Source organism: Pseudophryne corroboree, chromosome 2 (genome assembly GCF_028390025.1).
Source record: "Pseudophryne corroboree isolate aPseCor3 chromosome 2, aPseCor3.hap2, whole genome shotgun sequence".
Lineage (NCBI taxonomy): Eukaryota > Metazoa > Chordata > Amphibia > Anura > Myobatrachidae > Pseudophryne > Pseudophryne corroboree.
The window spans coordinates 207,453,464-207,481,389 of NC_086445.1; the positions used below are offsets into that span (position 1 = coordinate 207,453,464).

Consider the following 27,926-nt stretch of genomic DNA (forward strand, 5'->3'; position numbering starts at 1 on the left):
TGTAAGAGGTACATCATGATCTACTCCGCAATCAGCTAAAAATTGAGTTGCGTCGACATTTGAGGGTAAACATGCTCTCAGCAATATTTGCCAGTCTTTGTTGTTGGGCTCTACAGTGTTACCTAAGTCTCTGATGTATTTTTGACTGGCAACTAAATCTTTTCTAGGGTCAGGAAATTCAGACACTATGGTCCTTAATTCCATTCGGGAAAATGGGGTGTACATGGCGATGTTCCTAATGGGAGTGGCTCCTGATGTGTCTGTTTTCCCATTTGGCACTGCTATTACTCTAACAGGTGTAATTCTAACAACCTCATTCTGTGTAGATTCTACAGGCTGTGGTGAAATAGTCTCAGCATAATGCATGGTGCCGTACTTACCAGTTGATACGACCTCACCTATCCCTCCGCTAGGGGCCTTTACTAATCTCGTGGGTGGAGCTGTGCCTACTGTGGTCTCTGCTATGGTGGCTGCTAGAGAGAGCGCTGAAATCGTTGCCGATTCGTCCTCTTGATCACACTCCTGAGGAAAGTTCAAAACAGGGTACAACTTGCACGGGTTAATACTTGCATGGGTTAATGGGTTAACATTATCATTAACATTTACACAGTTACTAAGTGATTGTGTGTTACACTTTAGTGCGTCTTTCTCCGCAATCAACTTCTCTCCTGATATATATGGTGGCGGTGGGGCCGTGGCAATCAGTTTTCTGTTAGAGCCAGATCCCGCCGCCTGAGCCAAACCTCTCTGTATCTCACCTTCCTGTTGCCACAACTGTAAATAATCATAATGCTGGATTCGTCTCTTTGTTGATTTTATGAGACATATCCTCCTCCTTAAATTTTGTAACACTTCTGAGCTGAAGCTACCTACTCTTGGGAATTTCTCCCCGTCATGTACAGTCATTCTCTCCCATTCATCACATAAAGTTTCTGTGTGACTTCCGTATTTCTCACACATTATATACCTGGCCGACCCAATTGGTCGGACCACTGAATCAACCCGAACCGAGGTTGATCGCCCCCTACCTGAACAAGTGGCCCCCATAGTTCGAAAGTGTTGCTTTATTTAGCCAACCCTTACGCAAAACCAAATGTCCACAATAGGCTGACGGTGGCGGTTTACGAGTACCCCACTCACTCGCCCACGCCGACCAATACGACCTGATCACACCGATATGGTGCTGGCGTACTCGACCTAGGGCCCCTGCGACCTGAACCTCTATTTACTGGAACCTGCGAGGGTTATCCGAAGAACACTTACTCTTTCCAGTAACTATTGGTTGCTGGATAGTTCCTGAGTGAGCAGCAAACTTCCCTTAAAATAAAAAAATTACACAAATCACGTTAGAGTGTACAAATAGCGTTGGTGACCCCTTTACTCTAATGGTATTAGGTCAGATTACTAACTAATGTACACAATTACGTGCGGTCCAATCGTTCAGTACACAAACAACTAAGCTTATGTACGGAAAGACCAATGGAATCGAAACTTACGACTGCGAATTCCTTCAGCCAGAGCTTATATGGCCTATATGGGTGTTGCACCAACCCTTTCTTGGTGTTGTGCCTGTGAACTGTATAGCGGACTTCCTTGTCGGCTGTACCTGGACCTCCTGGTCTGTTATGACCTCCTGGTCTTGTTACAGTATGACCTCCTGGTCTGCTACACTCTAATGCTCAAAATTGTATATTTAACCAGGGATGCCTCCCTAGCCACCGTGCACGTCACTTACACGCATGTACCTCACGAGTACTCGACTTTTCTTGTGGTTCAACCTTTAAAAATTGTAAAAACACTCACTCATCACATGTACACTTTGTTTCTATTTCTATTTCTGCGCAGAAATTTTTCTTTAGATCAGGTGTGTTACCAATTAGGAGCAGGATCTGTTAATTAAATTTCGGACACCCAAAAATAGACTTGCGTTATTTCTCGCCTCGCGTTATTTATCGCTTTGCGTTATTTATCGCTTTGCGTTATTTATCGCTTTGCGTTAAAAATCAACTTATCGTGACTTGAGCTACGTGGGCGTAACCGGACGCTCCGTTGCGTAATATACGCTGCGTGCGTCGGCCTTTGGATTGCGTACGCAAGTCTTTGTTAGAGACACGTGTACGCAAAGCAAAGATCCACCGTAACACAATTTATACTTTTATCAATGTAGATGATCCTTGATCATCTACCACACACCACACTGACTTCGCCTTATCTACCAGGCAAAACTGTGTGTTTGTCTATCTTTTTAACTATATTACCTTTACTCTTAAACTATGAAATAACGGCAAATCTCTTTTAGCACTTCTATCAACTATAAAACTGGCCGACAGGAGAGTGATATACGAAAATGAAAAAGAAAAAGAAATGCAGATATATATGTGTGCGTGCGTGTGTACGCAAGACAGAAAAATAAACAGTTTTAAAAGACACTAGCGTTTTGTTCTTACCTCCGGTTCCCGGATTCCTTCAGCACTCTTTACCTAAGCGAAGCAGACGCTTATCCCGTCAGCACTACGAGGGATACAACCTCCCGCCCTTTGCTGAGGGATAATGTCTGCTGATCTACCTAGTGCAGATATGTGAAGGACGGGCGAGCCGCCAATTGATAAAGCTGAATATTTATCGTATATAAAACACTTTAAGAGGTCTAAGAACACTGTACGCTATCTACGTAAGAAGTACCGTAAGGGTACGCAAGTTGCGTAGCGATCGCTCAACCGTAGTCGAGACGCTCAAGCGTCACGTTCGCTTACGGCCTAGTGATCACAGGCAGACACGCTAGTGGCTGTCGACTAACGTAATGATTCGCTGTAGCGTAGTGGACGCTCGAGACCACGAGGAGATCACCAGCGATGCAGACGCTTACAACGTTAAACCTTTATATCTATACCTTTAACAACGAAATACACAGTAAACCTTAGTGTAGAGACAGAGTGTAAGTGCAACCTGGTGTAACCTGATTAACTACAAAGCTGCTTGAGCGTCACCGACGCTCAGGGAATACTTAACACTATAAGAAATACACAGATACTTGGGCTTAGGGTCCAAAACCTATTAAATGTATTATGACTATTATACTTGCAAAAAGAATCACAGTACAAAGCATACACTACAATATAACATAAACCAACTAACCAGATAACTACACAGGAAATATAATACAATACAATAAAGGGAAAATACGAGAGAAAGATAGAGAGAGAGAGAGATGGCTCACAGTAAGACAATATGATTACGGAGAAAACTTACGCACAAGGGGAAACGATCGCATGCGCCTCGATATCCAGCTCCCGATTATCAGCAATGAGAACCGTTGAAGAGAGTGACCTGGGTATCGTCGGCCTGCCTATTTATGCCCCACACACAATACAATTCAATGGTCCCTACAATCTCATTGTCCATTGGACACAGGAATTCGGCTTCGCATTATAACAAAAGGTCATAGGTTGATTCATACAGGTGGGCTGTGACTGTTTCCAACTGTTCAGGTGGGTGGGATACTGGGTTTCCCGCCGCATGATTAAGTAAGAACAAATAATAGTAAATGGACATAAACTTCTTATGTCCATAACTATTCGCACGAGCGATTAATCCGCTCCAAACCAACACCGGAATATTGCTATTTAAATACTCTTCCGATGGGTACCAAACACTACTGTATGACCCCTGTTAGACCCTTCGTACAATGCAAAGAGGGATCTCTCTGTTCAGGAACATGCTATGTTAATCAAACTTTCAGAATCTATCAAAGGGACCATGATCTATAAAATACCTAATTAGTGAAAATATGTAACGATTGAGTCGCACGCTACGACTACACAAACTTTACCGTAAATACGCATACCGAGCACCAGCGGGTGCACGCAACAGCGGGTATGCGCACTCACGGGAGAGCGCACGCATGCGCAGCGCGGACCTGAATGAGGTGCAAAATATGGCAGTGTGCATAGAGATATTTTTCTGACTTTGACAGCCATATAAGTCCAGGGGTACTGCCGTATAAGTCCAGTCCAGTGGTGCAGCCGTATAAGTCCAGGGGTACGGCCGTATAAGTCCAGTCCAGTTGTGCACCCATATTAGTTCAGGGGTACTGCCGTATAAGTCCAGGGATACTGCTGTATAAGTCCATTGATGCTGCTGTATAAGTCCAGGGGTACTGCCGTATAAGTCATGAGGTACTGCCGTATAAGTCCACCATTATTGTGCGTGCATTACATCTGAGCAAATTACAGCACGTCCCATGTTTTGCACTTACAATTAATTTGGTGGTGCAGAATTTTTTTTAAAATGACAGGGGCATGCAGGAGATGCTGTCGGTGGCCTGAAAAATTGCGGCGCACTTTCGACATTCAGCCACTGCGTGCCACTCCTAAATGGGCCAGGTTTTTGTGCCGCACACTTGTTTCACTTAGCTTAGTCATTGAGCTACCTCATTGCACCTCTTTTTCTTCATTGCGTGATGTGCTGTTTGGGGCCTAGTTTTTAAAACTGCCATCCTGTCTGCCACTGCAGTGCCACTCCTAGATGGGCCAGGTGTTTGTGCCGCACACTTGTGTCGCTTAGCAAAGTCAAAAACTACCTTTTTGTTTGCGTTAATATTTATATATGTCCTTACTGGCTACTCACTGTGTGTTAAAGCTTAATCTGTTTTCTTTGGGGGCTATTCAGTTGTTGGTGGTATTGTCTACAGTAATCGGTGTCTATTGGAACCATTCAATTGTTGTTCTGATCAGACGCCCATTACCCGTGACAGTCACATCTCAGCTCGCACCCCCGGAGGTGTGCCCAAACAGCACTTTTCCCCGTCTCACCTATTAGTTTAGTCAAGTGCGATAATTAAGGGGCGCTCAAAACAATTGAATAGCAACAATTATCACGCTTTTCGCAATCAATTGAATTGTCCCCTTTGAGTGTTTAAAACAAAAGATTGTGTATTCTTGCAGGCTGTGTAGCACGTTTCAAGCATCTGGATTTCAGCATAGAAGATGGGTGGGGAAAGCGATGGTGGACCCTGCGGAAAACCTGTTTTCTTATAGTGGAGCACAACTGGTTTGAAACTTTTATCATCTTCATGATATTGTTAAGCTCCGGGGCTCTGGTAAGTTTTATTCTTATTTTACTTCTTTCTGTGTCAATTAAACCCTATTAAAAAGAAGAAAAAACAGTGTTAGGAATGTACACGTGTGTGGAGTGCTGTACTTCCATCTGCATTATGTTGCACTTGCACATAAAATAGTAATAGTGATCCATGTGGGCCCCCTTCCTCCATGCACAGTGTATGCTTCCATTTGCCATAAGCATTCACTTTTACTGTTCTTACGGATTCTGACTTGGAACGTGCACTGCCCGTGTGAGGCCTTCAGTCTGTGGAGAGATAGGAAAATCCCTCTGGTTCTCCCCATCAGCTAGAGCTTCTTCTCCAGATGTCTTTAGCAATTGTGCCAAGCTACGAAAACCTAAGATTTAAATTGTCTTAAAGTCAGTGTTAAATTACCACAGACAGTCTCCATAGTCTGCTGTCCACTCTCTGTATACCAGAAGAAGTACTGTGCTCTAACAGACATTTTGAAGGTGGAATATAATTACGATAAACTGAAGATTTTTCTTTTTATGCATTTTTCCAATAGAATTTAATAGCTGCAGAGCCAACATGTTTACCTTTGAGATATGTTTGTCATGACAAAAATTCAATAGTACAAGCAAAATAGGATATTTAATATGCGTTAAAAGAAGAATAACCTGATTACATTATTATATATAAATGATATCAATTATTTCTGCATAATCTGTATTAAAATGAGTGTGTGCTGCCATAGTGTTTTAAAAAACGTACATGAAATGTCATCCATTAGCTGCAATAGAACAGTGTCCCCATTGGCTACATTATTAATAAAGATGAATGTAATTTTGAGCTGTAATATGTAAACATATCATCCGTCAGACATAGATGTACCTTTTGTTTTAAGAAAATAAGTTCTTATAATGTCGCTCCATGTTGAATCCACAAGCTCCATGGTATCCGCTCATGGTATCTGCACTGCTGGAAAGAGCTATGAGCTGACGCTGAGTGGGTACTGTAGTTGATGTGGTTGGATTGATTTTTTTCACTGAGGGGTCCACTTATCATGGATTACATATTGAATGCAATCTGGGGGCGGGATCTTACCGCCCAGGATTGCATTGCAGTATGCAATGCTATCACCTAAATGTATCATCCCGCAGCCAGTCCCTGTGATGTGCTATGGCGACTGTCGGGGACGCTGCACATGCACGTTCAGCTCGACCGCACAAGCACAGCGGCCTGTTCCTGAGGAAACCCTCTGCCCGGCCAGCAATGCGATGTGTAGCCCATAGGCTACAATGGGCTACCACCATCCTCAGATGGTGGTAGCTGTGGGGACCAATATCCAGAATCCATCATATTCCAAATATTGGTAAATCGGAGCTAGAATTATTAGTACATAGTGTGTTAGCTGGCTACTGCTTCTCAGCAATAACAGGTAAAGCAGGAGTTACGTGTACACACCTGGCTGGGTATACACCTGGACCTGCCGACTGAGCAGCCAACCAAGGTACTGTAAGTGTACACACTTACCAATCGGCCACTCAATATGCTGGTACACACCTGCTGATATGCCCTCGATATATTAATCATTCAATTGAATGGTCGATATAGCAGCCCAGGGGTATGAGTCATTGACCACATTGAGTCGTTGACCACACTTAGGTCGACAGTCATTAGGTCGACCACTATTAGGTTGACATGGTAAAAGGTCAACATGAGGTTTTTTTACTTTTTTTGGTGTCATTTTCTTTGTAAAGTGACGGGGAACCCCAATTAGTGCACCGTGCACATGGCACGGGTTACTATTCCCAATCGTAGTCCACGTGGATCGTAATGTATGAAAAAATGCAAAAAAATTCAAAAAAGGTGAAAAACGCATGTCGACCTTTTTCTATGTCGACCTAATGCATGTTGACCAATAGTGGTCGACCTAATGACCGTATCCCGCAGCCAATTTGTACCCAGCATAAGAGTCAATAATACTCAAAAGTATTTTTTTTGTAGTGGGGAAAGGCAGAGGATTCTTGTTGCTTGATAACTTGTGTCCTCATTGTAGTCCTCTTTGCTCATAAGACATTCATCAAGATGTAAATTCTCCATCATGGAATCTTGGGCTCATTTGTCTTGCTGTGCGGATGGATACTCCATCTTGACATGTTGCCAGTACTGTCATTGAGAAAGTAAAGTAGCTCTACAGAAGCATTTGTGCTTTGAGATAACATTAGTTCCTGTACCGTGGGCAGCTAGTTGATGTCTTTACCAGCAGCCAAGCAGCACTAAGCAGTATATGGAAGACTCTTGGAGCTGCCAGGGGTTCTGTGTGCAAATGTCCTCCCATAGGCAGAGCAATGGGAGTTAATTTAATATTTAGTATTTTTGTCCAGAAATTGCTCATAAATTTTAGTGTTTTGTTTTTAAAGATTGAATTAGGTTAAGAACATCTACTTAAGACTTATCCAATACGATTTTATTTAAAATAATAATAATAATTAATAAATAGATATATATTTTTTTTACATTTGTAAAATATCTATATATTTTTTTAAACATTGGTGACCGATATGTATTATCATCGGAACATCACGTCTTTGTGTTTCCCTAGCTGCTACTTCTCTATGCAGCAGCTGGATGCTCATAGGGAAGATGAGAACTGTTACATTTACTCAGCAGGCACTGGGGGATTTAACCAGGAAGCAGAGGGGCCTGGATGTCCCTCTGAGAGTGGCAGCTACTGGAAAATTATCTTACAGCAGCTGCCAAGTCTGCATTTTTGACTGGTTGCATCAGATGCTACCATGTTAGGGAAAGCCCAGTCTGGCTTGGTCCCATCTGATATAACCACACCAGGCAAGTGGCTAATCATCCCTTCTGACCCCTTGGAGTATGCAAATTATCAAGACTATTTATTTACTGTCTGTAGTTTTCCAGCATATGCATCAAGACAATTGATTTTTTTCTTTGAAAAAGATACTTCTTATTCACCAAGTGACGTCAGTTTGGAGTGACATCCTATTTTATATTTTTAAATTTACCCATTTGCATTGTTGGATATTTTATCCCTCCTAACTTCCATAGCTACGTGTTGACCACCAGCACCTTTTGTTTTAATTTGGAGTTTCAATGTAATTTCAATAACGGTTTTAATGTACATTGGGCCTAATTCAAGGTTGATTGCAAAACAATATTTTCTTCTAACGGACAAAATTATGTTGGACTGCAGATGGGGCAGATATAACATGTGCAGAGAGAGTTAGACTTGGGTGAGTTATAATGTTTCTGTGCAGGGTAAATACTGGTTGCTTTATTTTTACACTGCAATTTAGATTTCAGTTTGAACACCCCCCACCCAAATCTACACATTATACCTGCCCCCCTGCAGTGCACATGGTTTTGCCCATTACAGGAAAATTTTGTTTTGCAATCAACCTTGAATTAGGCCCATTGTCATTTAGATAATCTACTAAAGAACACTGCAGTCCAAACCTGAAAACCTCAACAAATACTGCACACCGTAACAAATGCATTTTTTCCCATCAGGCATTTGAAGACATCTACATAGAACAACGCAAGACAATTCGTACAATTCTCGAGTATGCAGATAAGGTTTTCACTTACATTTTCATCCTGGAAATGTTGCTGAAATGGCTGGCGTATGGATTTGTCAAGTTCTTCACCAATGCCTGGTGCTGGCTAGACTTCCTCATTGTTGATGTATGTATTGTTTTACGTTTTTGGACATCAAAGCATTGTTCTTTTGAGCTATAGCTCCTTACCTACCATTTCTACATCTGTTTGCATATTCACCTCACCTAAAGTGTTGTTAGAATACATTAGCCCTATATTGAAGAATCAATATTCCAATCCCCTATTCTGATGCTGAGCTGCATAAATAAAAAACATTGCATATGGGCGATTCTGCGTGATGCACGGGACAGCTACAAAAAATTCAAACAACATACTTCTCTAAAATACTAAGATTGTAGTGGGTCTTAAGATATAGGGTAAGGCATTGCTACTAAGCAATTATGTTTTTATATAATTACAATTTCTTAACAGACTAGTTTAAAAGGAAAAAAAAAATTAAAAGCGTGTAATGCACGGAACCTTCTGTTCACTTTCTGGAGAATCACCCCTATCCTTGTACTAATGTCTGGATTCATGGCAAATCAATATTTGCATACCCCTACTGTAACACCGAGGTGCATAGAATAATAGAGATAGAGATAATAGCCCTGTCTTAAAGGAAGAGAAAATTAAATAACAATTATTACATTCTAATGTTACATCCTCCTTTCTAGTTCAGAGGTATATGAGCACACAAAGTTTGTGTACCCCTGTATTAATTCAAAGATATATCGTATAACAAAGATAGTTTATATAAAAATACAACAAAAATACCCATTGGGCTAAATTTACTAAAGGTCGATTTCACTCGATTTTAAATCACTCAAACTCAGTGTTGTGTCTTAGGGGCTAAATCACACACTTACTATCACAGAAGTAGCAATATTAAAAAATAGAATAAAAAATGTACAAATTAGCCACTAAAACACAATATTGATTTAGATCAGTGGTTCCCAAACTTTTTTGAATCACGGCACCCTAGAGCATAAAAAAAAAATTCATGGCACCTCTAGGCCAAATGTTACTTGTTGAGATATTTAGAAAGAGATATTGCATTAAGTAAATTGTGTTGATATGTCTTCCTTAGGTTTAATTGTGTAGTGAGGGACAAGCTTTGTTTCTGTTTGTCCACATATTTTATGATTGCAGCCAGAACCGCTAGGTTTGCCTATTACCTGATTATAAATATTTTGAATTGGTCCTGGACCACCAACCCAGGGCACCCCTGCAAGTGTCCTTAGGCACCCCAGGGAGCCACGGCACACAGTTTAGATCAATTTTAAAATCGAGTTAAATTGATCTTTTGTAAATTTACCCCATTATATATATATGTACTAATCTAGGCTATATAGAATAACAAAGATTTCATACACCTGTATTAATGTTGGTAAATGTTGAATAACATAAGATTTTATATTCCTGTTCTAATGCTGCTGATATTGAATTCTAAAAATGTAGAAGGGGGATTATAGGATAGCAGAGAGAGTATAAACTCCCTAAACTAATGAAGGTACTATAGATAGATGGATAGATAGATGGATAGATAGATAGATAGGTAGATGGCTAGTGCAAGGTTGGGTATATAATATACCAATAATTACATTTCCTTGTACTAATGCTGAGATACATGGAATAACAAAGATGACCTACCGCTAAATGAATGCTTACTTATATAAAATTCAAAGGCTACATAGTTTGTTCTTAAGAAGAGTTTTATGGAATTACTGTACAATATTGATATATAGATTATATATTGTTGTTCTGATGCTGGCTATATACTGTAGAATATAATAAACCTGTGTACTATTGATAGAATATATAGGATAGATTGTATTCCCTAGATTGTGTTCCCTAATAAATAACTCTATGTTTATTTGAGATAAGGGGTAAAAGAAAGATTTCCCTCCCCTGTACCAAAACTGTGTTATATGAAATAATAACAATAATATTTTTGTTTTCTAATGTAGAGGTGTACAGAATGGCAAATGTTAAATACCCCTGTACTGAATTCTGGGTACATGGAATAATAAGTAGTACATCCCCTGTATTAGTTGAGTAACAGCTGTCTATACTAATACTGGGTTACCGTAATTGGAATAACAAAGATTTATATTCAGCTACAGTAAGTTATGCTTTCTCGCTAGTTAGATATATATATATATATATAGAGTTTGTAAATGTATGTTGTTACATTACTGCATTTATTTTCCAGAATATAAGAAATGTATTAACAACTAATTTATAATATTGCAGGTATATTTGTATTTCTATTTCATGTGTCCTACATGTCTTATTCTCCAGACAATGTACTGTTTTTCATGCCCATAAGAATTCACTCTCATTAGTCATAGTAACAGACTGCTACTTTGACACTAATACTCCTTTTACACCAGGTTATTGGACCTTATTCAGTAAGGGTTGCAAATTTTTTTTTAGCAGAATTTACAATCCTTTGATTCGCATGCTTGGGGCCACCCATCGTAGGGCACGGTTGCCCAGCATGCAGCCCACTCACTGCGATCATGATGAAATTGCGATCGCTTCGCATTTTTAGCATGATTGCTGAAATTGTGGATGCCTCCTGCCAGCGCAGCCTGGCTGTGATGGCAGGAGACCCGCTGCCATTTTTTAGTTTGTAGCGGCACATCCCCCTTTGGCCCCACCGCGACCCCGTTTACCTTGTGCCGCCTCCACAACGGACTGTCAATCAGGCAAAGGCGTTCGCAGTTAATGCTAACCATTAGCATTAACTGCGTGCGCACACGCAGGACAGGACCTGCATGTGCGCAGTGGGGGCCTTCGTAAAAACTGTGGTTGGATTGCGATTTGCAAATCAACCTGAATTAGACCCATTGTCCCTGAACCCCCCCAAAAAATCCAACGCAGGTAGCGAGCAGGGTTGGTCACGGGAAGGACCCTGGCTATGGGGCAGTGTGAACGGGTAACCCGGGTCATCGGACTCATTTACAACATAGGGAGGGATGGATACCCGGCACTTAGAGATGATGTCATCAACAAGCACTGGCAGATAACTAAACACTGCACCCATGTGCAGTGTAAATGGCGGCGACCTGGGAATAACCCGGGTCGGAGTGTGGTGTGAACGGGAGCTCTCCCGGATCTGTCCCCGATTGGAACTGTTTTCCAAATCCCGGGTTGGTCCTGGTATTTTTATGTGAAAGAGGTATTACTTGGTGACAATAGGGTCTATTTACCAAGCATTGGAGAGAGATAAATTACGAACCAATCAGCTATTAACTGTCATTTTTCAAACACAGGAGCAGGTGCTCTATCTCTATCCCCTTTAGCTCTCTCCAAGGCTTAGTAAATAAACCCCAATCATTCTGAAGAACTGATACAAATTAAACATAGGAGTGTTGATACTGTATATCAAGCAGTGAAAAGAGTGAAGAAGTGGACCAGTGGAGAAGTTGCCCATAGAAACCAATCAGCTTCAAGGTAGCATTTATCAAGTACCTTCTATAAAATGATAGCCTAATGCTGATTAGTTGCTATGGACAACTTCTCTACTGGTCCACTTCTCTACCCTTTTCACGGCTTGATACATCAACTCCATCATTTAGTATACTACATACAACTTTACCAGACAGTCTGATTTTACCATCAGGTTAGGGATAGTTTTGTCCGCACATTCATATTTTGCATCTATCATTTCTTTGAACGCATTATTAAATTTGGTATGTACATCAATTGCTCATTTATGTTTATATTGTATCTTTCAAGGACAACCACTTGTTCGAAATCCTTCATGAAAGCCATCGTCCCACAGTATAATCCTCATTAAGATAATATAGATACCAGGACAGAATAAGACAAAGCATGAAGCAGGTTTAGTCGCACAATACATATCTTTCAATTCCAGACGACATATATGTAGGAGGCTTGTCCTGTATATGTTTATTTGTATTCTTTCTCACAGGTACCTTAAATTTGTCTGGCTTAATTTAATGGGAGCAGCTGTAACCAACAGATGTTGAAGGGCCAGGGTAAGAATTTTGTGAGCTTCGTCTTGAACAGACCCTACTGTCTATTGATGTGGTTCTGCTTCTCTTAAACTTAATCTTCCTTTTTTTAATAATACCCTTTCTAACCATGTTTCTTTTCAGGTCGGTCATCTGACTTAGACAGCTGGGGCCCCAGGCTGTTCATCAGTGTTAGGCTTTCATTCTAACAGTCTGGAAACTCTCTTTGCTTTTCTGTTTCTGTGTAGGTCTCTTTAGTAAGTCTTGTAGCTAATGCCCTGGGCTACTCGGAACTAGGTGCCATTAAGTCCCTTAGGACCTTAAGAGCTTTGAGACCCCTAAGAGCCTTGTCACGATTTGAAGGGATGAGGGTAAGATGCTGAAAGCAGCTGATCCTTCTGCATGCGTAAGGAGCAGTTTTAAGCATGCTAGAACTGATCAAACTGGATTGAAATTCAAAGCTCATGATGCAGCTGCTGGTCCCCCCCCCCCCCCCCCCCCTTATCCCTGCACTCTCTGCTACAACAAGGGAGACGCATTCAGCTGCCTCATCACATTAATATGGGCCACAAATGACATATCATTCGTAGTACATTGTAACATTGGCTGTTTTCATTTGGCCTGGCTTATCTCAAGCATCCAGAGGGTTCCCCTGCTGTATCTCTAAAGAGAGAATCACCAGGTGCAAAGAAGAGGAATTTGAACCCTTTACAACTCATCTTCATAACTTGTTTTGTATATTATATGGGAACTGGGTGTATAGCGGAAATTTAAAAATCTGTATTTGTGTCAGAGATAGAAGAGATAATTTGTCTAATCATCTAATAATGAGACTTTGACATTTTGGTTTAATTCATCTTGCTGCACCTTGTTGTTCTCAGTCCAGTCTTATGAAGACTGGAAGGCTTGTCTGACAGCGAAGCTCCTTCACTTCCACTTCTCTCTATGCTTTATGGTGCCCTGTCCTACCACTGCGGCTGTGGGAACACAAATGTCTCTTCAAACTAGTGCCTTCTAATGCTTCCTAAAATGTATTGGAACTCTTGCTGTATTGTGGGTCTAATTCATGTTTGTATGCAATGCCAATGTTCACACTATTGAGCGATTATCGGCAGACCATGATTTCAGTGCGCACGCTTCAAGGTACCTCTGTGATGCAGGGAGATTTTAACGCAGAGTGATCAACAGAAAAGGACCATTTGGGGGAGGTGGCAGCAAAAACGCAGATGTGTCTGACTTCAGCTGTGATCATGTATGTAGAGAAACATGGCGCCATCATCACTTCTGCCGCGGCCAGTCTGCGTCACCATAGAGCTACGTGAGCAGTGAACGTTACTTGTTATTATGTGGGTGTTGCGTATGTGTACTTTAGCCTTAAGATTTAGAGTTGCGTAGGCAAGTGCGTGCAAACATGAACTAGGCCATATGTAAGAACCATTAACTTTAACAATGTACATATGCTCTTATTTAGATGGTTGCACTAACTTGAAAATGTTGTTGTGTCGATCACACACACACACACACACACACACACACACACACACACACACACACACACACACACACACACATGCAATGTGGTCACATACCACATGCACCCCAGATATAGTAGTGATATATGTAGATAGATATTCACGGTGATAAAATTGCAGCTATTTGCACAATATGTTTTGTCTCATGTTTGTAAGATAAATAATGTTACGCCCTGGTACACCTAGTGGGGGTCTTCTATGATTCAGACATGATTACCTACTGAGTATCACTTACTTTTTACCCCCGACTGCAACAAAACTGTCCGCTCTGACGCTTTTGCATGATTATTATACATTGATTGGTGCAATTCCACCGTACAGGGGATACAACGGAAAATTCTTTAAAAAACTTGTCAGAATATTGGCAATTATATTTTCCTGATTTCTTAAAATGTACTGCTAGCCATCTGTTTTATGACTCAGGAAAGTAAGGGAGGATATCTGCTAAGTTTTGTGTAATGTTTGTAGGTTTTCTTATTGGTTTTCATGTGCAGTATTATAGAAACAAGACAAGAATTCCATTACCACACCTTAGGCACTACCATGACCCCACTATTAAATGAAATAGCTCCCATTATCAAATAAATTGCTCACATCTTCACTCCACCAATAAATGTATATCTGCCACCCACCACTACTGTACATGATTATCCTCTACCATCACCTTATTAATTAATAGCCCACGTTGTCACATACATTAGATGCCCTTTCTTCCCTCCATACTCAGGTCAAGATTTACTAAGCAGCAGGTTTGCGGAGGTTTTATAATCATGCAATTTTTGTAATCATCTGTGGATTGGCAGCGGGTTTGAGACAAAAACTACAGTATTTACTAAAGGCAGTTTTGAACATTTAAACTGAACCCACCTTCGATCACTCTCAGTCTCTATACTCCAGCTATGCTGCAATCCTATCTCAAAAATGCAGTGTGTTTGTTGTGTTTCATGGCTTTATTGCATCTTAGCAGCCTTGTATATGCATTTTTGTTAAAAATAGATGAATATATAAAAAAGCGTAGGGTCCCCCCGCAAAATAGTATTTCAATTTAAAACTGGGTTGGTAGTGGAAACATAGGGGAGACACAAAGCATGTTGACAACCAGCCCTAGGCAAGTAAGTGCAGGGCTGTATTCTCTAGGGGAATTTGGTCTGCAAAAAGGCTGCCCCCTACCACCACTAGGAGAAAACAAACCCATTGTGATAGATAGCAAATGTTATGGCTGCCAAGGCATACAGTACTAGTATTTGGCTACAATGCATCTGTAAAAAAAAGCCTTATGCAGTAAAATGGGAGGTACCAGTTTGTCCCCAGCTGGAAGGGGGATTCGAAGCATCTGGAAACCACGCTAAGTGTGCACCAGGTACTCTCAGTAGGTAGGTTCCATAGAACTCTATGCATATATAACTTCCTACTTGTTATCATACTACAGAACGGTCAGAGAAAGGCTGACGTGGGTATTGGACTGATTCCTGGTTTTGGTATATACATAAGTGACTGATGGAAGACATTAACTTATCAACACTGACATAGGAGATTTTTATTAAAAGATTTTAGAGGAAGAAACAGCCCTAACCTTGATTAGTCTGCAGGACTGAGATGCCAGACTGTCATGACTATTTACCACTGTGATCCTTTCTATAACAGTTTATTATTGTACATCTCAAATTAATACCGTAGGCCACTTCTGATTTTCCCCTGGGCCAAAAGCTACTTGCACTGCTCTGCATGGTATTTCCGTGTTGGGCATTTGAACTTCAAATGGAGATGTCATATCTGGCTTATGTTAAGAAATGCAGGAAAGTGATAACTGGGGTCTCAACAACAAACGTTTTTTCATGCGGGTTTGTGTCTGCTGCAGATTGGCATACTGAGCATCAATTCTGCCCCCTAAAGTGCCCAATTTATTATCTAGCGGTTTAGTGGGTAAAATTAGCAGCAAAATGTAGTAATATTGAATCCTGTAAATCACAAGCAGTTTTCAGGAGACCAGTATTGCTACCGATATAAAGAAAACACCCTCCCTTTCACAGTTCCCCTATATTGTTTAACATTTAATACATGTACCTGGTTGCGCTAAATGTAATATTTATATATACAGGTTGAGTATCCCATATCCAAATATTCCAAAATACCGAATATTCCGAAATACAGACTTTTTTTTAGTGAGAGTGAGATAGTGAAACCTTTGTTTTTTTATATCTTTCTCAATGTACACAAACTTTGTTTAATACACAAAGTTATTAAAAATATTGTATTAAATAACCTTCAGGCTGTGTGTATAAGGTGTATATGAAACATAAATGAATTGTGTGAATGTAGACACACTTTGTTTAATGCACAAAGTTACAAAAAATATTGGCTAAAATGACCTGCAGGCTGTGTGTATAAGGTGTATATGAAACATAAATGCATTCTGTGCTTAGATTTAGGTCCCAATACCATGATATCTCATTATGGTATGCAATTATTTCAAAATACGGAAAAATCCGATATCCAAAATACCTCTGGTCCCAAGCATTTTGGATAAGGGATACTCAACCTGTATATATATATATATATATATATATATATATGTATATATATATATATCTGTGCAAACATCCGGCACTAACTTCTGCTTACTGCATAAGTAATTGCTCCGGTGCCCTCCAGGGGTTCAGCGTCCCAGCATATAGAAGCGTAATGGCGGCACTCAGAGACTTGTATAGAGCTTACAAAATGCTATTTATTTCAACGTTTCGGGCTCCAGCCCGTCGTCAGGAACAAACAATCAAAACTGTGCAATACATACAATACTTATATACCCTCCCCAACATGAACATAATTACCTGATCAGTCGCAGCTGAGCGTCCCCTCTCCCGCGTGTGCTGCTGCATCGGAAGGTCTCAGGGTTACCGGTCGTCTCAGCAGTGACGTCTAGAGCGTGCGCCGTCCTCCAATGGCGTACCGCCGTCATCGCTTGCCTGTTACCTAGGCAACCTGTCCGGCTACCTTTGGACCCTTAGCTGTACGCTCCGGTTGCCGCTGATTGCTTTCATGGATTCCCCGTCTCCTCCCTGCTGCTGACGACATTAGAGGGGGCTCGTTCACAGCGACCAATCAGATTTCTTCACAACAAAATATGATATACCCGTGATCTGAAAAAACAAACATATTAAAAACATTTTAAAACAAAGGCTATTCAAACGTATTCTAATTAGGGTGGAGTAAAGAACAAGTTGCATAGCTAAGAATGAGGCTATATGTAATAGAGAATAACAGCTCCCTAAACGTGAGTTCCTTGCAAATTCTCCTCTAATAGATAAAGGAAGAGTTAATTAAGTATGTATCTACAAAAAGCATTGTAGACCCAAGGACTCATTTAATCCCCTTGGGGCTAGTGTCTCCAATGTATGAATCCATTTACTTTCTAATTGGAGTAGCTTTTTCTTCCTATTTCCACCTCTCAGATTCAATGGCACGTGATCAATCAATTTTATTTTGATGCTGGCTATACTGTGATTAGCCTCAGCACAGTGTCTAGCCACTGGCTGGTCACTAGTCCCGGACTCAAGTGCTGCCCTAATGGCGGACCGATGTCCTGCCATTCTTTCCCTAAATTGTCTTTCTGTCTTGCCCACGTAGTTGAGGCCACAAGGACAAGACAGAATGTAAATGACAAATTTGGTGGTGCATGTGAGGGCATAACGTATTGTATATTTTTTACCAGAATATGGGTGTAAAAATGAGTCACCTGGTATGATCGACCTACATGTGGTGCATCCCAAACAACGGTGGCATCCAGTCTTTTGGCTGAGAAAATGTGACACCGTTGCTTGTTTTTTAAGTTTAGTGATATCTCTTTTAACTAGCAGATCACTGAGGTTTCTACCTCGAGTATAGCAGGGAAGTAGTCTAGTACCTGTGAGGGCTGGTAGATTTCTGTCCGTGTTAATAATGGGCCAAAAATTTTTAGCGTATTGTTTTGTAAATTTACTTTTGGTATTAAATCTGTTAACCCACGGTAGAAATTGTTGACCATCTGTATGTGTTCCACTAGTATGTAATGTTTCATGTCTGGGGATGTTCAGAACTTTATCTCTTGTTCTTTCCAACAATTTACGTGGATATCCCCTTTTGCGGAATTTATCCACCATCACATCCATGTCATGTATTGTTTGCAAGGGATCACTGGTGATTCTCCTTATTCTTAACATCTGTGAATAAGGTAACCCATCACGTAATGGTTGGGGATGAAAGCTATCGTGCATGAGAATGGTATTTCTGTCAGTTTCTTTAATGTATATGGATGTGTTAATGCCCTCTTCTGTCATTGTGATATTAACATCTAAGAAGTGGACTGTAGTAGGGGAAATAGTGTAGGTCAGTTGTACTGCATGTCCGGTCGCATTGTGGTTCATAATTAACTCACTCAACTGTGACTCCGTACCAGTCCAGAAGATCAAAAGATCATCTATGTATCTCAGGTACAACCTGAGATGTCTACAGTTGTAAAACATTGCTTTTTCTACCATAATCATATAGGCGTTTGCGTACGATGGGGCCACATTGGACCCCATCGCACAACCCGCTACTTGTAGGTAGAATTTGGAATCATAGATGAAGTAATTCTTGGTTAATACCAGTTTAAGTAGTTCCAAAAAGAATTCTACTGGTGGACCTTTATAGTTTGTGTTGTTAGAGAGTAACTCCTCAACTGCTAACAGACCCTCAGTGTGCGGTATGCTTGTGTACAGGCTGTGAACATCAGCGCTGCACAACAGCATATCCTTGGGCGGTACCCCAAAATTCTCCAATATTAGCAACAAAGCTGTCGTATCTTTCAAGTATGATTCAGCTTGCTGAATGCAAGGGTTAAGCAATGTGTCTAGATATACCGCTATTGGCTGAAATAAAGAGCCCCTGGCAGAGATAATAGGTCTACATGGGGGTCTTTCTAATCTTTTGTGAATTTTGGGCACTGTATAAAAAGCTGGTGCTACTGGACACTCGACCATTAATGCTTGCCTAAGTTCTGTAGAAATATACCCCTTAGATACTGCTGTATACAATAGCTTATCTAGAATTTGTTTAAATTCAAAGGTAGGGTCCTTGGCTAATAATGCATATGTACTGGTATCAGCCAATTGTCTTTGGCACTCTATATCATAGTCCTGTATAGCTTGTACTACAACAGCTCCGCCCTTATCGGCTGCTCTTATTACGATATCAGTGCGTAAGCTTAGATCTGTAATGGTTTGCCGTTCCTCCTGTGTGAGGTTGTTACAAAAAGGCATATTACTTGGAATGTCTGAACCCAATTGGTCCATAAGTCTAGTGAAGGTCTTGATTGCAGGGCTGTTACTAATAGGATCAAACTGTGTCCTAGGTTGGATCTTTCTTAACTTCTCTGGTATATCACTGTTGCGTTCTTTTTCAGACGCTAGTTTAGAATCTTTAAAGTGTTCCTTCAATCTAAGTGAACGGTTTAGTTTGTAGGTGTCAATTTTCCATTGGAAACTGTCAAAGTTGGTAGTGGGTACAAACGACAAACCCCGTGAAAGAATAGAAATTTCTTGTGGTTTTAAAGGGGTAGATGAAAGATTAAAGACATTGTCTATTTTCTCTTTGGAGGCCTGCCCTTTGTACTGCCTCTCGTTTTGTCGCCCCCTCCGCATCCTCTTGCTGTTGGTGTTTTGATGGCAGCTCGGGTGGTAACCCCTAAAGGGTGTTTCTGAGATGAGGAAGTAGATGTTTGAGGCTCCGTTTCGCTTGCCGAGGTGCTGGTATCGTTACGTGCTTGCCTTTCCCTATAGGGGCGTCTGGAGCGGAAGGTAGACCTATTGGCGGCTGGGTTGTTGGTGGAATTTAGCCAGGAGTACACTTAAAGCTTCTGATAGTCCTGTTGGACCTTTTTATATTTTTCTTTTTTAAATTTTATTAAGTCCTGTTTGTGCTGCTCCACTTGGCTAGAAAGCTTAGCAATATATATATATATATATATATATATATATATATATATTATTATTTTTAAATTATTATTATTATCCGTATGTAATGCAATCTCCTGGTTTTGCTAAATGTAATATTATTATTATTATAATTCCTATGCGATGCAATCCCCTAATAATATTTATATTATTATGATGATGATGATGATGATGCACCCCATATATATACGAGAGACCCCAATATTTTATATATATATATATATATATATATATATATATATATATATAAATATATACGGATGTTACAGCCTTATACCAAGATGGAATAAATTATTTTTTTCCCTCCAAATTCTACACACAATGGGGGGTAATTCAGAGTTGTTCTCAGCAGCAAATTTGTTAGCAGTTGGGCAAAACCATGGGCCTAATTCAGACTTGATCGCTGCCCATAGGGAGTGTATTTTTGCTTTGCAAGTGTGCGATCGCATGTGCAGCCGAGCGGTGCAAAATAGTTGTGTGCAGTTTCTGAGTTGCCCAGGACTTACTCAGCCGCTGCGACCACTTCAGTGTGTCCGGGGCCGGAAATTTGATGTCAGACACCCGCCCTGCAAACGCTTGGACACGCCTGCGTTTTTCCAAACACTCCCAGAAAACTGTCAGTTGACACCCACAAACACCTTCTTCCTGTCAATCTCCTCGCGATCGGCTGTGCAAACGGATTCTTCATACAATCCATCGCTGGGCAACAATCCGCTTTGTACCTGTATGACGCGCCTGCGCATTGCGGTGCATATGCATGCGCAGTTCTGACCTGATCGCAGTGCAGCGGAAAAAAACTAGCGTGCGATCAGGTCTGAATGGCCCCCTATGTGCACTGCAGGCTGGGCAGATATAACATGTGCAGAGAGAGTTAGATTTGGGTGGGGTGAGTTCAAACTGAAATCTAAATTGCAGTGTAAAAATAAAATAGCCAGTATTTACCCTGCACAGAAACAAAATAACCCACCCAAATCTAACTCTCTCTGCAACTGTTTTATCTGCCACACCTGCAGTGCACATGGTTATGCCCAACTGCTAACAAATTTGCTGTTGCAATCAACTCTGAATTACCCCCTATACCGCATAATGATAACGTGAAAAAAGTTATTTTGAGATTTTTGCAAATTTATTAAAAATAAAAAAACTTAAGAAATCACATGTACATAAGTATTCACAGTCTTTGCTATGAAGCTCAAAATTGAGCTCAGGTGCATCTTGTTTCCACTGATCATTAAGATGTTCCTACAGCTTAATTGGAGTCCACCTGTGGTAACTTCAGTTGAATGGACATGATTTGGAAAGGCACACACACCTGTCTATATAAAGTCCCACGCTTGACAGTGCATGTCTGAGCACAAACCAAGCATGAAGTCAAAGGAATTGTCTGTAAACCTCAGAGACAGGATTTTCTTGAAGCACAAATCTGGGGAAGGGTACAGAAAAATATCTGCTGCTTTGAAGGTCCCAATAAGCACAGTGGATTCTATCATCTGTATATGGAAGACGTTCGGAACCACCAGGACTCTTCCTAGAGCTGGCCGGCCATCTAAACTGAGCGATCAGGGAAGAAGGGCCCTAGTCAGGGAGGTGACCAAGAACCTGATGGTCACTTTGTCAGAGCTACAGCATTCCTCTGTGGAGAGAGGAGAACCTTCCAGAAGGACAACCATCTCTGTAGCAATCCACCAATCAGGCCTGTATGGTAGTGTGGCCAGACAGAAGCCACTCCTTAGTAAAAAGCACATGGCAGCCCGCCTGGAGTATGCCAAAATGCACCTGTGGACTCTCAGACCATGAGAAACAAAATTCTCTGGTCTGATGAGACATAGATTGAACTCTTTGGCGTGAATGCCAGGCGTCATGTTTGACGGAAACCAGGCACAGCTCATCACAAGGCCAATACCATCCCTACAGTGAAGCAAAGTGGTGGCAGCATCATGCTGTGGGGATGTTTTTCAGCGGCAGGAACTGTGAGACTAGTCAGGATAGAGAGAAAGATGAATGCAGCAATGTACAGAGACATCCTGGATGAAAAGCGCTCTTGACCTCAGACTGGGGCGACGGTTCATCTTATTGCAGGACAACGACCCTAAGCACACAGCCAAGATATGAAAGAAGTGGCTTCAGGACAACTGTGAATGTCCTTGAGTGGCCCAGCCAGAGCCCAGACTTTGAACATCTCTGGAGAGATCTGAAAATGGCTGTGCACCGACGTTTCCCATCCAACCTGATGGAGCTTGAGGGGTGCTGCAAAGAGGAATGGGCGAAATTGCACAAAGATAGGTGTGCCAAGCTTGTGGCATCATATTCAAAGAGACTTGAGGCTGTAATTGCTGCCAAAGGTGCATCAACAAAGTATTGAGCAAAGGTTGTGAAAAAACACTTTTTTCATATTGGCCCTCATTCCGAGTTGTTCACTCGCTAGCTGCTTTTTTCAGCAGCATTGCACACGCTAGGCCGCCGCCCTCTGGGAGTGTATCTTAGCTTAGCAGAATTGCGAATGAAAAAGCAGCAAAACTGCTACTAAATAATTCTTTGCAGTTTCTGAGTAGCTCCAGACCTACTCACAGATTGCAATCAGCTCAGTCCGTTTAGTTCCTGGTTTGACGTCACAAACACGCCCTGGGTTCGGCCAGCCACTCCCCTGTTTCTCCAGACACTCCCGCGTTTTTCCCTGACACGCCTGCGTTTTTTTAGCACACTCCCGGAAAATGCTCAGTTACCACCCAGAAACGCCCCTTTCCTGTCAATCACACACCGATCAGCAGTGCTACTGAAAAGCTCCACAGAAGCTGCTAAGTTTTTAGTAAAATAACTAAGCGCATGCGCGCTGCGTACCATGCGCATGCGCATTTAGGATCAAATCGCAGCATAGCGAAAAAGTGAAGCGCTGTGAATACTTTCCGGATGCACTATATATATATATATATATATATTTATTTATTTATTTTAAGCGTTCATATTTTCTTTAGGTTTTTCTATTTAAATTTCCTTGTAACAAAGGCTGACAGGCATTATACAGTGGGTCAAACTGCTAGTGGTTTAAACTACATTTTACAAAACTGCATTTTACAAAATCACTGCTTTATCATTCTACTTGCATATGCTAATGAGATTTTGCTAAACATCGTAGCAGCTTGTACAAAATTTTCCTAAGCACAAACCTGTACATGCTGAGTTCAATAGCAAAATGTAAGGGATCCAGTGATTCATTCCAGGAGCCTCCTCCCATGCCGGGGTAAGTGTTCCACCCTCACTGGATGTACAGAAAGCACGCTGGTGCTGATTCTGAGCCGTTTCTGTGCCTTTTGCCACTTTAGCGCCTGCGACATTATCGTACTTCCACTTCAAAGCCTTTCCCTGGTCTACAGCCATGTGTCCAAATGTGCAAGCATTGAGATGCCCATGTCAGTTGCACCACTGAAACTTGCAGCAGTCCTATGCTAGGTGCTGATTCTCCATCTAAATACTGTGTAGCCTCCAAAGAGAGTGATAAAGCATTAGACATCGGCACTAGAATGATATTCCATTGGGGAAAAAAACCCATTGCTGTATCATTGTACTTTGAGGAGTATGAGTAAAGAGCACATTGTTTACTAGGGGAAAAACAAAAACTATTTCTGGTGTGTCCTCTTCCCCTTTGTTCATATAATAACTCATTTACAGATCAATTACAATAGAAGCATTTAATGATAGAAGTCATGTGTTCTGCAAGCTTTAAAGCATTACATGTACTGTAGTTATTCTTGTTCATAGGGGCCCTACACACTAGCCGATCCGCCGACGAGCTGCCCGACGGCGGATACGGGCGACGGGCGACCCGGCGTCAGGGGGGGCAGTGATGGGGGGAGGGAAGTTTCTTCACTCCCCCCGTCACGCGGCTCCATTGAAGTGCAGGCAAATATGGACGAGATCGTCCATATTGGCCTGCATGCACAGCCGACGGGACCAGCGATGAACGAGCGCGGGGCCGCGCATCGTTCATCGCTGGAGCCTCCACACTGAAAGATATGAATGAGTTCTCGTTCATTTATGGACGAGATCGTTCATATCTTTCAAAAAATCGGCCAGTGTGTAGGGCCTATTAGTTCCATGTTACCTCTCTCAGAAAGAACTACCATGTCTTATGAGTTCATTTTAAAAACTGGTATTAATGCAATAAAACATGCATGCAATATATTAACCGCCAATGCACAATCTCACATAAAAGCCATGTTCCCTCTTAGGGTGGTAGCATAAAATGACAAAATAAAAATACTCTTCAATATGTAGTCTGTAGTAATTTAAATACATTAATAAATACAGTAGGTTACAAATTGTATAAAGCTTATTTTAAGAGCATTGTTGAAAATTATATAAATTCATTAATACCGTCACAAATTAATCTGGAATTGTCATTTATTAGCAAAATTAGTAGTAAAATGTTGGTAATTCAGTGGAACAATCAAAAAAAATGTGGGTCTTAATACTGATGTTACACTACAGCACTTGCAATATTATGCGTGTTGCTTATTGTCAGCGTATACCAATGAAAAGCCAAACATTGCTGGCACTTGATGCTGGTATCAGCTAAAGCTCTAAGATTTAAATAACAGTCTCTACTTTGTTTGATCTGGTAATGTCCTGTACCAAAAAAATTACACACACACACACACACGCACGCACACACACACACACACACACACACACACCCACATATATATATACATACTTTGTGTGTGTATATATATGTATGTACGTACGTACGTACGTACGTACGTACGTACACATATATATACATTATACACCAGCTACTGTTTGTCTACATCAAGGTTTCATATCTCATGTTTGTCATGGAAAAAAGAATGGCTTAAGGCAATTTGGGGCCCTCAGAGACTGCAGCGCCCCAAACTTCTTGTTCTCCAGTCGCCTCAGTGTGAACAGAGTAGAACTGATGACAGTAATGCTCATTATGCAAGAAGAGTTTTAAAGGGCATTTTTGGCCATTTCTGACTCTATACCAGTTCTTTAATATCTGAGCATGGGAACTGGAGTTATCCTTTCACAAGTGCAACTGCTGGACAGTTTACAGGCTTATGCAAAAATAATTTAAATGTGGGTAACAGGAATTTGTTAGCCATTAACAACGTTCCTGGTGTGGTCGCATCAGATGTGACCACACCAGGCTGGGCTTCCACTGATATATTTGCATCTGATGCGACCAGTCAGAAACCCACTGTGCAGCTGCTGGAAGTGAATCATCCTGCAGTTGCTGCTTATAGAGGGACCTCAAGGTCCTTCTGCTTCCTGGATACCCCCCCTCCAGTGCTTGCCATGCAATTGATCAATGCTTATTGGTCAAAACCCTGTGGCACCCCTCACCCCATGGCTGCAAACATTAGCAGCTGCTGGGGAAAAGTAATAGAAGTCCCCATTATCTTCCTCCCTCTCTTGGCTGCAGAGAGAAGCTGCCACTGGGAAAATGTAAATTTGCGATGGTCACGATGTCAACGATCATCGATATACCGATATTCCGGCCATCAATGTTTAACCAATGTATCTTAAAACATTGTAAACTTTGCTTTTAAATCTTTTTAAAATAAATCATTTTAGATATGTTTCAAGTAGATGTTCTTAACCTAATTCGATAATTTAAAAAAATTATCACAATTTCTGAGTGTTTTTTTAAAAAACAATATTAGCCAGTTAAATGTGTCTTCCAGGAGGCATTGGCTACAGCGGGCTAAGTACAAATTTACAGTATTTTTTCACAAAAATCTGTTGTATATTGATACTGCCAAAAGGCTTTATTCTTCTCCAGATTTAATTCCAGTCACCTATAGACATGGGTCCAAAATCTCCAAATGTTTCTTGTACCAATTTTCTGAACCTCCTCTTCTTGCTCAGATAATTGTGGCAGACCATTCCAGAGACCTATCAGTTACAGTCATCTCAAAGCAAAGCTCCTGCAGAAGCTCCATCAGACATGCTCTTTGGCCTTACAGAGCTTTGATTAGCTGTTCTTATAGAGGCCAATGAATGTAGAGCCTCAAGCTACCGAGTCATCTTTAAAACCATTAGAATGCTGTCTTGTTTGGTTTGTTGGTCATCCCCTATGGAAGATACCAGAGAATTTGTAAAGTTCTGTCTAGTGTGCCCATAGTAAGAATTTTAAGGTCAGTCATTTGGGCCTCTAATGTCCCTGCCTTTTCATACAAGACTATGCTCCTATATTTCAATGGATTTTACTTTGGACCTATCTTTATCAGTGGGGTTCAACACTATTTTGGTAGTAGTTGACGGATTCAGAAGAATGGCCCATTTTTTTGTCTTCTCTTGTCTTCCTCCTACCTATGAGTTTGTTCAATTGTTCATCCTACATATCTCCAAGATATGACACTGCTACTAACATTGTTTCTGAGAGGACACTGCAGTTTGTTGCATGGTTTCGGAGGTCATCCTGTGTCATCTTAGATATCGTTTTTTAATCTGCATACCATTCCAAACTAAGGGACTGATGGAAAGAGTTAACTAGGGCTGCATCACTTCCTCAGGAATAGAATACTTCATCTGGCACTTTTGTTCTGCTGTGTGTTTAGTTAACACCAGAAAGTCTCTTCTTTTGACAAACCAAATATTGCATTTTCCAATATTAAGGCAACCTCTGCGCATCTTATGAACATCTGGAGAAAACTTCAAGCAGCTCTTTGGTCGGCACAGCATGATCAATAATTTCTAAATTGGGAATAGGGTCAGCTAGCTTAGTCTGAAGAAATCATATGTGAACTTTTGTCACAAATATGACAGGCCCTTTAAGATTATTCGAAATTTAGGTTCTCTCTGTTATCAATTGTATCCGCCTGGATCTTTTAAAATACATAGAACTTACTATTGCGCGTTTTTTAAACCAGTATTTTATTCTAACAAGTCCAGGGTCAATGCTGCTGTTCCCTTATTCCTTGCTAATGGTCAGTCAATTTTGATGTTGAGAATGTTCAAAGCTCCAAGAAAGTTCATGTTATGGGCACAAAAAGAGGTCTCGGATTACAGCAAGGAACTTAAATGTGGACAAACTGAAGAAAACATTTAGTAGAAATTGGAAATCTCAATATCCCTTGACCCCTGCTGAAGGGGGTGGGTTTATGTTATAAGTAATGCCTGTAATCTCACAGCTGTTGCTTAGCAACAACTGATGCCTTCCTCTTTGATGAAGCCATATCTTTCCGTTATTGGGCCGATTTCCCATGATACTCTGCTCTCCTCAGCAGCTGATTAGAAGGGGGTGGGTTGTATCTCACATTTAGGCAAGTTATGAAATACCTTTCTACTAGAAAATTTCAATAGGTTTAACCACTATAATAATATAATGTAAAAATACTGTGAAATGCAAATTATTATTAGCAGGCATTCCAAATTTGACAGAGAAAGTATGTTTTTAATATACACTCTACTTTTAATACTTTTAAAATAATTGCAATTATTGGTAACATTTCACGCTTTAAAAAACATTGGTTGAATAAATTACATATGATAAATATTCTTTATAGCAGTTCAGACTGTGATCCGAAAATTATCTGTCTGTGGTTCAAAGGAGGGAATATGGCTTTTTAAAACTTGAGCTTGCATTACATGCATGCTCAGCAAGCTGCCTGAGGCATATATAACCTGCATATCCACCAAATGCTTATATGAACTCTATCCCCGTCTACTGCTTAATTAAGGTACTTTATTACTCTTTGGTCAATATATGGGAATGTTCATCTAAAGGTCACTG

At 40.9% G+C, this 27,926-nt stretch overlaps 1 protein-coding gene across 4 annotated transcripts in view; it reads left to right on the top strand.

Moving 5' to 3' along the window:
* Positions 1 to 27,926, top strand: part of SCN8A (sodium voltage-gated channel alpha subunit 8) — a 369,246-nt gene that overhangs the window by 316,409 nt on the left and 24,911 nt on the right. For 3 of the 4 annotated variants that reach the window (XM_063952263.1, XM_063952260.1, XM_063952259.1), the window contains 3 exons: positions 4,944 to 5,098; positions 8,603 to 8,776; positions 12,921 to 13,043. In XM_063952263.1, coding sequence (XP_063808333.1) covers positions 4,944 to 5,098; positions 8,603 to 8,776; positions 12,921 to 13,043 — 452 coding nt within the window. The remainder of the gene's footprint in view (positions 1 to 4,943; positions 5,099 to 8,602; positions 8,777 to 12,920; positions 13,044 to 27,926) is intronic. The other variant, XM_063952261.1, reaches the window with a different exon arrangement.